Consider the following 12,391-nt stretch of genomic DNA (forward strand, 5'->3'; position numbering starts at 1 on the left):
CCTCCGCTCCCAGGGGATGGCTCTGCCGCTGGGGAGAGAGACCGACTGTCTCCTCTCCCAGTTCCAGGCTCTGCCGCTGGGGAGAGAGACCGACTGTCTCCTCTCTCGGGAAGGGGTTCAGTTTACGGGGAGGGAGGATGACTACCTCCACTCCCAGGGGATGGCTCTGCCGCTGTGGAGAGAGACCGACTGTCTCCTCTCCCGGTAAGGGGTTCTGTTTATGGGGAGGGAGGATGACTACCTCCGCTCCTAGGGGATGGCTCCGCTGCTGGGGAGAGAGACCAACTGTCTCCTCTCCTGGCTCTGCCGCTGGGGAGAGATACTGACCTTCTCCTCTCCCGGCTCCTGTCTCTGCCGCTGGGGAGAGAGACCGACTGTCTCCACTCCCAGGAAGGGTTTCTGCTGCTGGGCAGAGTTATTGACATCCATCTCTACCTGCAAGGAGTTCTCTGTAACGGGAGGGAGGATGACTACCTCAGCTCCCAGGTTTCCTGGAGCTGTTACAGGTGCTGGGAAGAGGCCGGCGGCTCTCTGCCCTGTTGTCAGCATTTCTGCTGGGGTGACTCCCTTGTCCAAGTCTATAAGCTCAGAGACAGACTGCTGATCAGGATCCAGCAGCCCTGGTTCCCTTTATCTTTGCTGCCACTCCTCCACAGTCAAGCTCCATGAATCCCAAAGGGCTGCACCCCAGATCTGTATGCCCCTGGCACACTGCTTAGAGAGATCCAGCAGCCTCTTGTATTCATTGACCAGTGCCTCTTCCTGGTCAATTATAAAATCCAGATCATCCAGCAGCCAGGTCTCCTCCAAGAGATCCAGCAGTTCCTCTTGGAGCCCAGAGATATCCTCTAGACCCTGGTCTGTCTCGCTCCCAAACTGTGGGTCCTCTGTCCTTTTTGTAAACAACAATCCAGGGCTGCCGAAGCCCTCTGTGGGGGATCCATCCTCCAGCCATGGCTGCGCTTGCATAGCGAGCCATTGGAGGGCTCGATAGCCGTCCTCCACCCACATCTCTTGCTGGATCAGTCTATGTAGAACAGCTAGCCATTCCTTCTTTGGCTGTTTTCCCAGGAAATGCAGTCTCATGGTCCACCATACCCAGAATCTTGTGTCATTCGTGGGGAGGACCTTTACATTTTCCTTCTCCTGTTGCAGAGCCTCCCACCAAAGGTCTCGGAGGGCAAGGTTCCTCCATGTCAGAATGTCCTGTTCCGAACAAGGATCCTTTGTTCCAGTCAGCATCTTTTGTACTCTCCCTAGGAACTCTGCCTCCATATTTACCGGCTACTGTGGTTTGTCTCCTCTGTCAGCAGGAACCTTGTAAAAGAAGCAGATACCACCGCTGCCAGCCAATGTGGCGGATACCCCCGCTACCCCGACTGGGTAACTCTGCCAAAAGGGGTCCTGCTTCCTCCCTGCTGACTGCAGCTATGTAGCTGGCAAGTGACCACAGCCTGTAGCCACCCCTGATGCCTGACAGCACCAGTACTCAGGGTCCCACCCTGTGGCAGACTCCAGCTGCCCAGGCTGGATAGCTCTGCCTGAGGATACTTTCTCTGCCTGGAACAGGCTGCTATGTAGCCCAGGAAAGTGATTTTAGCTGGAGCTCATCCAAATAACTAGACACACCATTCAGGTTACACAGGAACTGATTTTATTGAAAACACACACTCCTTTTATACAGTCAGCTCATCTTGATAAGACCCTGGACAATCCCACTATTTTCCCGCCATTCCCGCCCCTCCAGACAGCCCGGCACCTCCATAGGAGCTACAGTCTCACATAATCCCAATACTTAGAGGTGGTGGTTTTGGGAGATCCCGGTGGAGCGGCAGCACTTCCAGGGTGTCATTCTAAAGCTCTCAGTCCCCAGATGCCACAGTCCAAAAATCAGCATAATTCGTTACTGGGGACTGGAGTTACAGTCCGTTGAAGTTATGGGGTTAGGGGTGTCCAAAACCCCCAGTTCCCAAAGGAGCTCCCCTTGTACTCCCCAGGGGCTAATAATCCCCAAAAGAGCGGAGCTCTGGGGCACATGGTTGCTGGAGCGACCTGGGTTAAAATTAGCGGGTGTTCTGCTGTCCTGTGGCCGACTGGGAGTTCCAGGAGCCTGGCCAGCCTGAGAGGGGTTAGGCGGGTGTCCGTTGTGAGGCGGGCGACCGGGAGTTCCAGGAGCCCAGCCAGCCTAGGAGGGTTTTCCTGGTCATACACCAACTTTTCTCTGAACACAAAAACAAGACAACACAAAGCAAACAAACAGCTTCCAGAGATGGTGGTTGCTCTGAGGAGCCCAAAACCACTGAGAAACAACAGGGGTGAGGTTGTAGGGGGGGTGGGGGATAGCCTTAGCCGTCTGGTATCTGTGACAATATATATATATATGTATTTGAACATATGTATTTTTGTATTTATACTGTACATTTGTATTCACAGACATATATACACATAAATACATATGTATACATATATAGATATATATATAGATGCATTGGAGCCTTTTGCAGACAAGTAGCTGAAAACATTGAAAAGCATATTCATGCAATATTCATATTTAATAAAGTGTTTAACTATGTGCTCGCTTCCATTGAGCTGTAAGCTACCGAAGTTGCCAACAGCTAAAAGTAGTTTACGGCTCCATTTTAGTACCAGGTTTCCATTGAAATATTTTGTGCATTGCGTGGAGTCGCTCTTTTTGTGTAGGTGTACGTTAAAGTTGTCCACCCGATGTCGGATTTCTTGAAAATCAATTAGTTGCTATGGTAGCCCGACCTTAAACTATAAAATGTACGTTAAACATCTGTGCTCCTTATCTGTAATCACCTCTAACGAGAAACAAAAACAAAGATAAACTTATTTATGATTAATATTTTTTAACTATAAGCAAATACTATTTTTTATTATAATTATAATTTCCACTTTATTAATATATGTAATATTTATTACTGCCCTAGGCATAGGTCTGGATTCAATTTTGTAGATACTGAGGTATAACACGCCATCAGAAGCAGTTGATAAACTAAATTGCTTCCGACAGCATATTTATCGGTTTGCGACCTTGTGCAAACCTAATTACGGCTCAATGGAAATGCGCCCTATGCACTGTAAATATTTCACATTACAATGTTCTTCACATAGGGGAATAAGTTATTTGTATTTATAAATAGACTAGGCGATAAGCCTGGCCAGAGGGAAGTCTATGTTTAAAAAATACAAACCCCCAAGCTTAAGATACAAAAAATAAAAAAAGTAAAATTACAAAAAAAATATATAACGCTATCCAAAATAAAAAATTGAAACCTAAACTAATACTCCTATAAAAATAAAAAATACCCCCAAAATAAAAACACCCCTAATCTAATACTAAACTATCAATAGCCCTTAAAAGGGCCTTTTGTATGGCATTGCCCTAAGTTAAATAGCTCTTTTACCTCTAAAAAATACCATGTCCCCCTAATAGTAAAAAAAAGCCACCCACCAAACCCCCCAAAATAAAAAAAAAACTAACACTACAAAAAATAATAACAAAAGAAGAGGAATTCAAAGCGAGTGAACAAATGGCACAATACAGAAACCGCACTAGTAAAAAGTAAAAAACTCCAACTGTTTATTAAATAAAGCATAAAAAACTTAGGGCATTCAGCACTTTTTTATTTTTTTTATTTTTTGTAATGGTAGGTTTTAGTGTAAGGCAGGTTATGTTTTATTTCACAGGTAATTTTGTATTTATTTTAACTAGGTAGTTAGTAAATAGTTAATAACTATTTACTAACTAGTCTACCTAGTTAAAATAAATGCAAACACCTGTGAAATAAAAAAAAAACCTAAGTTAGCTTTATTTCGCAGGTAAGTATTTAGTTTTAACTAGGTATTATTTAGTTAATAATTGTAAATTTAATTTAGATCTAATTTAATTATGTTAAAGTTAGGGGGGTTAGGGTTAGGTTTAGGGTTTAATATAGTTTAATTTAGCTTGTTGCGATGTGTGGGACTGGCGGTTTAGGGGTTAATAAATGTAGTATAGTGGCAGCGATATCGGGAGCGGCAGATTAGGGGTTAATAATTGTATTTAGGTAGCGGCAATATTGGGAGCAGCAGATTAGGGGTTAATAATTGTAGGCAGGCATCAGCAATGTTGGGGGCAGCAGATTAGGGGTGTTTAGACGTAGGGTTTAGGTTAGGGTGTTAGGTTTAAACAGTGTTTTTATTTCCCCATAGACATAAATGGGGCTGCGTTACTGAGCTTTTGTTTCCGCAATCGCAGCTGTTAGTTTTTTTTTTGCCGGCTCTCCCCATTGATGTCTATGGGGAAAGTGTGCACGAGCACCTCAAACACAACGCTTGTTTTGGGAGTGGTATGGAGCTTAAAATCTCCATATCACCCGCACAAGCACAAGCGCTCAAAACTCGTAATCTTGGTGATTAGTAGTAATGTGGTATATATTGTTATTGCATACTTTTTTGTAATGCAGTATAAATATTGCAGTTTGCACTCTATTGGCAATTGTCTAAGTTAACACTTTATTTTCACCAAGAAAAATTCCTTGCATATTCTTTAAATTTGACGAATAAGTGATTCTGATTGTAATTCTAATTCTAAAAAAACCCACTGAAGAAGGGACCTCCTGTGTTTCAAACATACAGGAGTATATGTGTGGCATAATAATTCTGCTACCACTAACTCCAGACAAAGGAGATTTAGTTCTCTCCAAAGGTTTAGAGAAAATAGTTCAGCACATGTACAAGAAAAGAGAGTGACCTTCAGTGATACAGAACCCTCTGATGATGACAGAGCTGACTCAGTCTCTAGAGGGGATTCTAGTGGTATGTCAGATGAGGAAATACCAGTGGTTAGACCTAAGATAAACAGTGTTGTTAGGACTGATCCCATTATCACTAGGAACTCACAGAGGCTAATCAGTGCAGAGAGAAATAGTACAGAACAGCTCCTGGATGACAGAAGATTAGAATTCCTCAGTGACAGTGAGGGGGATGTTAGACCTTTAAACCACCCAGGGAAACCATGTATAAAAAGTAATGACAAACAGGTTTTTCAAGTGGACATCAAGGAAAGAGAGGGGGGAGGAGACAGAAGAAGAGGCGCAAGAGGAAGGCAGGGCTACAGAAGAGCAAGAGGGACACACAACAAATACAGGATGTGAAAATAATCAATTTATCCGATACTGTAATTACTCCAGAAGAGAAACAGGTATTAAGTCTAGGGTTGGGTTTTGTGCCCACATGTAACTTCGACCTGCTTAAAACAATAGTCGATGTCAACAGGTTAGTTAGAGATTTAACCTTAAAAATGTTCTTCTGGAATAAAGGTCAAAACGAGAACATGACATATGGTAATAAACAATTGGTTCAAAATGTAGAACATAGTGATACAGATAATCCCTCTAACCTTACAGATTTTGCAGATACATGTGACTATCTCTCCCTACACAACCTACTTTCTGAATCTCTTGCTTATGACCCCTCTCCTAACATGGAAAGTGCACACGGGGGTTTTAAACCACGTTCAGTTTTTAATCCCACTAGACAGCGGGGTCCCTTCCTTGAAGCTTTCCACCGTAGAATAGAGGAAGATCTCATTGACTTAGCCAAGAATCACAAGCATGCCTTTCCTAATTTGAACATATCACAACAACAGGCCCTTACACAGTTTAAGGATAGGAAGGATATTATCATTAAAGACTCCAAGGGAGGCAGTATAGTTATTATGAATAAACTTGACTATATAGTAGAGGCAAGAAGGCAGGTTTACGATGTTAATGTATATAACAAATTAATGGGAAACCTGGTTGAAGTATACAAAAATCAACTGTGGGATCTTCTAGATGATGGTATGCAGGAGGGTATCATCGATCAAGATACCAGAGATTTTCTCTTTGTAGCCAGGCCTATCATTTCTATCTTCCACCACCTCCCGAAGGTACATAAATCCCTGGAGGAGGTGCGTGGAAGACCTATTATATCAGGCATAGGCTCACTTTTTTAAAAACTCTCTAGTTGGGTTGAGACCCTCCTGCAGCCTTTTGTCCATCGTTTACCCTCTTTTGTTAGAGACACAAAACATCTTTTGAAGACACTTGAAGAAGTGCAATGGGAAACTAATTGTTCATGGCTTACTATTGATGTAGTTGGGCTTTATTCAGCCATACCCCATTCATATGGTATAGAGGCAATAGAAAATGTATTGGATATGTACAGTAATTATGATAGTGGATTGAAAAAATATCTCTTAAGGGTTATTGATTTTCTGCTAAAGCATAATTTTTTTTAATTTGGAGGGGAGTTCTTTCTTCAGAGATGAGGGACCGCTATGGGGGGCAAAGTTTGCCCCGGCATATGCCAACTTTTTCATGGGCTGGTGTATCAAGATGTATAAGAGATACATAGATGACTTGTTGTTGGTGTGGACAGGTACACAACTGGAAGCCCAAGAGTTTGTTCAATTCTTAAATAATAACAGAGTGAATCTAGAATTCACATTTTCATACCATCAAACTGAAATTCCCTACTTAGATATCATCTTGATGGTGGATGTACAAAGCGGTAAAATAAATACAACTTTGTATCGCAAACCTATTTAATCAAATGCATTTTTATACACACGCAGTAACCATCCACCATACACAGGCTTTGGTATTGCTAAGGGGCAGTTTATCCACATTAAGCGGAACTGCTCAAGTAATTCAGACTTTGAAAAAGAAAGCATAATACTGAAGAACCAGTTGAGGGAGAGAGGCTATAAAAATAAAGTCATTAATAGGGCTTATTTAGAAGTCACCAGAATGTCTAGAGATGACATTGTACGCAATGACCGTAATAGGCAAGACCATACTAAGTTTGATGAGGATAAACCAGTTTTTATAGCTACATATAGTCCTCAGTATAAGGCTATTTGTGACATAGTCAACAAACATCTCCCTATTTTGACAGCTGAAGATAGTTTGAAGTATTATGCCTCACAAGGATGTACTTTTGTTGCTAAAAGGTGTTGCACTTTCGGAAATGTACTCTCCCCTAGTATGCTTAAAGTTGATAATAAAACCGACAGTAGTTGGCTTCAGGCTAAAGGACATTATAAGTGTCACTATAGCAAATGCATAGCATGTGGCTATGCTAAGACTACTCGTACATTTCAGTCTAAGGTGACCCAGAGAATGTATAACCTACTTGATCTGACCAATTGCAGAACTACTCACATAGTGTATCTTGTCGAATGCTCTCTATGTGATAAGAAGTATGTAGGGTGCTCGACGAGGGAAGCACGGACACGCATAAGAGAGCCTAAAAAATATTGAACAAAATAATGACTGTTCAGGTTTAGCACAGCATTTTATTCAGATGCACAATCAGAATGTGGGTAGCTTCAAATGGCAGATTATAGAATACATCATACCCTCATTGAGGGGAGGTGATAGGGCACAGAGATTGTTATACAGAGAAGCATTCTGGATTTTCCAATTAAAAACTCGGAGACCAGGAGGGCTCAATATAGATTATGATGTTATAAATTTTTGGCAACGAAAGTGACAAAGTAAATGTCTACTACATTAATACTAGTATAGAGCATATATATGCGAGTATAGTTGACTTCCAGTTGCTATTTGATATAATAAGTAACATTAAAAGTTTCTGGCGAGAAGAATGACTCAGTGCATCCAGGGTTTATTTGCCTACTACATACATATAACATTTAGTGCATATATACAAATGTATTTGACTCTTAGTAGTTATTACTAACAAGTATGAGGAAGAAAGGAAAGGGTTAACCCCTGCCTATATAGCATATCTTTGCATTTTCAACCTATGTCTTGGTTAGAGGTTAAAACTAATAGTGACAACAATATCTCTTTTTCAATGTAATAGGAGAGGAAATTATAATGCCTTTTCTTAAAGCTTTATTTATAATGTTTTTGATATTTGTTAGTGCACGTGTGTATCTATGCCTTTAACTACATAAATAGACTATATGCTTCCTTTATACATGGTTTGCATTTAGTGAACAACTGTTTATAGATGTATAGCGAGGAAATATGCAATCTAAAGCAAATGTAATTTTATTTCATCTATCTTAAAATCTGACAACTAATGTTTAATAATGTGTATGTTTGTGCACTGAAGTTATGTATATGAGAGTATCACCAAAGTTTTATATGTCTCTCCTTTAGCACATGTTGGTGCTGTTTCTTTAACAGGTCTGTAACCTCAGCAGGACAAGTTTAGCTAATTAGTCTAGGGCTATTTAAGCCCTGATTGGTGAACAGTGGCTATGTCTATGAGTAAGGCTTGTTAACAGCCGAAACGCGTTAGACACAAGTCCTGCTGAGAGACTTTGTCTTTGTTTTTACCTTCTTTTATGATGTTTGTATCCTGCTCCAAATAAAGAAAGTTTATTTTATACGAAACGCCTAGAGGTTTGCCGGAGTTCTTCTGCTTCTTATTTAAACAGTAAACCAGAATTCCCCAAGGACAGCAGTATTTAAGGATAGTTTTTGAATATTGTTCTTATCAACATTACAGACAAAAACAAGGATGCATAGTGTTATGCGCCACTATAATTTTTGCTTCATGTAGTTAATCTTCAGATCTAATTGAAATGGCAAACTGGAGCACACGCGGTAAAATGAAAATCCAGTTTAGGCTATAAAATATACAAAGTAAAGAATACAGAATGAACATAGTTTAAAGGCTTATTATCATTATTGTTTGCAATAGAACTTCATGCATTTTTCTGTTTCTGCTTCACTGAGTCATAGATTCTATAATTGTTAATTTACCGAGACAAGAATGCAATCAGAATGTGCATTTTAAGTATGTAAAGCAAACCCCAAGATGAAAATAAATGCATTTCAAAGCAATTTATTTCCAGCTGGTTTGTACTTACAATATTTTAAACCATACTTACACTGTGGAGCCAACTGATCAGTACATAGCCTGTAATACTCTTTCAGATATTCAGCATTCTCCTGATTAATGCTCTCTTGCAAAGAGGTGTCACCGAATCTGCAATAATACAAAGTGCTTAAGATACTTTTATTTTTTTACAATAACAAACAATAATACAGATACAAATCCCCAAATCCGGAAATCAAAAATTCAAACTTATTCTGAAATCGAAACTTTTTAATAAAAATTTCTTAAAAAATAAAATTATCAAAAAAAATTACTATTTTTCCCTGCCTGTAAGTCTTCTCTGCCTGTGTCTTTGGCTTGGTATTTGTGTTCCAAAAAAGCAAATAAAAATCTACTTTTACCTTTCTGATTACAGTACTGTACTATCTTTCTGACGATACTATGGGCCAGATTACAAGTGGATCGCTAAATATCACTTTCATGAAAGCGATATTTGCGCTCCACTGTGTAATACATGCTAATGTGAGCTGGTATTATCAGTTGTCGGCAATGTGAATGCGAGCTTGCGTTTGAATTGCTGGGAAGTATTGCGCCATGAGCGCGCTTCCATAGGCTCCAATAAAAACCTAAGCGCAGAGAAGGGGTGGCGATGGCAGCAAATATAAATATATATGATTATATACATATTTATATGTTAATATGTGTATATAAACATATTAACATATGAATATATATGTATATAAGCATATACTTATATATTTACAGGGAACACACAGTTCCCATAGACTGCAACGTAAAGGCACTTTTCAGTGCTGTTTTTTTTTCTAACACCCCACTCCCAACAACTTTAGCCCCAAAATACTGCCTAGTGCAGTAATTATCACGAGCCCGCAAACAGGCAAATTTGCCCTTTTGCTGGTGCACAATAATTTAGCAATCCACTTGTAATCTAGCCCTATATATACAAACATATTAAAATGATATAAAACTACCTTTAGATTATATATATGTATAAACTGTATTATGACATGTAAATATTGCCTAAATTATATAAGATATTGTTGTTTACACTTGGTTCCAAATTGTCCTATTTTACAAATATTGCACATATTCCAATATCCCAACCTTTTCTGGTACCAAGCAGTTTACATAAAGGCATCTATTTATCAAAGCGTCGACTTTCTTGCATTCGACGGCACCAATACGCTCACCTAACATCACTGCAGCGGACCTGAATACATTGTCCAAAATTACCAAAAAAGCTGTCAATAAGCCGTGCACCAAGTACGGGGCGATGAGCAGCGGACTGTTGTTAACTAACAGTCATCGATCTCGCTGCTCTTCGGCTTTTTTACAGCTTTATTGGTACCCTGTCACTAAACACCCACACTATACTATACTGTTTACCCCCTAAACCGCCGCTCCCAGAGCCCACCGCAACTAAATAAATTGTTTACCCCCTAAACCGCCGCTCCCGGACCCCGCCGCAACTCTAATAAATGTATTAACCCCTAAACCGCCGCTCCCGGACCCCGCCACAACTAAATAAAGTGTTTAACCCCTAAACCGCCGCACCCGGAGCCCACCGCCACTTACATTATATGTATTAACCCCTAAACCGCCGCTCCCCGGCCCTGCCGCAACTAAATAAAGTGTTTAACCCCTAAACCACCGCTCCCGGAGCCCACCGCCACCTACATTATATTTATTAACCCCTAATCTGCCCCCCTACACCGCCGCAACCTACATTATATTGATTAACCCCTAATCTGCCCCCCCTACACCGCCGCCACCTACATTATATTTATTAACCCCTAATCTGCCCCCCCTACACCGCCGCCACTATATTAAATTTATTAACCTTATTCTGCCCCCTACACCGCCGCCACTATATTAAATTTATTAACCCCTAAACCTAAGTCTAACCCTAACCCTAACACCCACTAACTTAAATATAATTTAAATAAATCTAAATAAATTATTCCTTTTTAAAACTAAATACTTAACTATAAAATAAACCCTAAGATAGCTACAATATAACTAATAGTTACATTGTAGCTAGCTTAGAGTTTATTTTTACAGTAGGGTTGGGTGTGTGGGTGGTGGGTTTTAATGTGGGGGTATTCTACTTTTTTTCAGGTAAAAGAGCTGATTACTTTGGGGCAATGTCCCACATAAAGCCCTTTTAAGGGCTATTTGTAATTTAGTATAGGGTAGGGCTTTTTATTATTTTGGGGGGCTTTTTTATTTTATTAGGGGAATTAAAGTAGGTGTAATTACTTTAAAAAACTTGTAATTATTTTATTATTTTCTGTAATTTAGTGTTTGTTTTTGTACTTTAGATAATTTTATTTAATCGTAGTTAATTGTAGTTAATGTAGGTAATTCATTTAATTATAGTGTAGTGTTAGGTGTAATTGTAACTTAGGTTAGGTTTTATTTTACAGGTATATTTGTATTTATTTTAACTATGAAATTATTAAATAGTTAATAACTATTTAATAACTATTCTACCTAGTTAAAATAAATACAAAGTTGCCTGTAAAATAAAAATAAACTCTAAGCTAGCTACAATGTAACTAATAGTTATATTGTAGCTATCTTAGGGTTTATTTTATAGGTAAGTATTTAGTTTTAAATAGGAATAATTTATTTAGATGTATTTAAATTATATTTAAGTTAGGGTGTGTTAGGGTTAGACTTAGGTTTAGGGGTTAATAAATTTAATATAGTGGCGGCGGTGTGGGGGGGCAGATTAGGGGTTAATAAATTTAATATAGTGGTGGCGGTGTAGGGGGGGCAGATTAGGTGTTAATAAATATAATGTAGGTGGCGGTGGTGTAGGGGGGCAGATTAGGGGTTAATAAATATAATGTTGGTGGCGGCGGTGTAGGGGGGCAGATTAGGGGTTAATAAATATAATGTAGGTGGCGGCGGTGTAGGGGGGGCAGATTAGGGGTTAATAAATATAATGTAGGTGGCGGTGGGCTCAGGGAGCGGGGTTAAACACTTTATTTAGTTGTGAAGGTGTGGGGGGGGGGCAGATTAGGGGTGTTTAGACTCAGGGTACATTTTAGGGTGTTAGGTGTAGACGTTACCATAGGAATCAATGGGATATCGGGCAGCAGCGAACATGAGCTTACGCTGCTTTCAGACTCCCATTGATTCCTATGGCATCCGCCGCCTCTAGGGCGGCGGATTGAAAACCAGGTACGCTGGGCCGGAATAGTGCCGAGCGTACCTGCTAGTTATTTGATAACTAGCAAAAGTAGTCAGATTGTGCCGAACTTGCATTCGGAACATCTGAAGTGACGTAACCTTCGATCTGTGTCGGACTGAGTCCGGCGGATCGTATGTTACGTTACTAAATTCTACTTTTGCCGGTCTGTAGGGTTTGATAACTAAGGCGAATCAGGCTCGCCACAAATAGACTGTGGAATTCCAGCGTATTTGCGGTTGACGGCTTGATTAATAGATGCCAAAGGGTTTTCGGTAATATTGTTACACCAGTATTGTGCACACATTG

The 12,391-nt window shown here is 40.1% G+C and overlaps 1 protein-coding gene across 1 annotated transcript in view; it reads right to left on the minus strand.

The window, feature by feature from the left end:
* INPP4B (inositol polyphosphate-4-phosphatase type II B) overlaps positions 1-12,391 on the minus strand; it is a 1,415,612-nt gene that overhangs the window by 110,089 nt on the left and 1,293,132 nt on the right. Inside the window, exon 22 of the mRNA XM_053703700.1 lies at positions 8,918-9,015. Within this exon, the coding sequence (XP_053559675.1) occupies positions 8,918-9,015 (98 nt within the window). The remainder of the gene's footprint in view (positions 1-8,917; positions 9,016-12,391) is intronic.

This window comes from Bombina bombina, chromosome 2, assembly GCF_027579735.1.
Source record: "Bombina bombina isolate aBomBom1 chromosome 2, aBomBom1.pri, whole genome shotgun sequence".
NCBI classification, from domain to species: domain Eukaryota; kingdom Metazoa; phylum Chordata; class Amphibia; order Anura; family Bombinatoridae; genus Bombina; species Bombina bombina.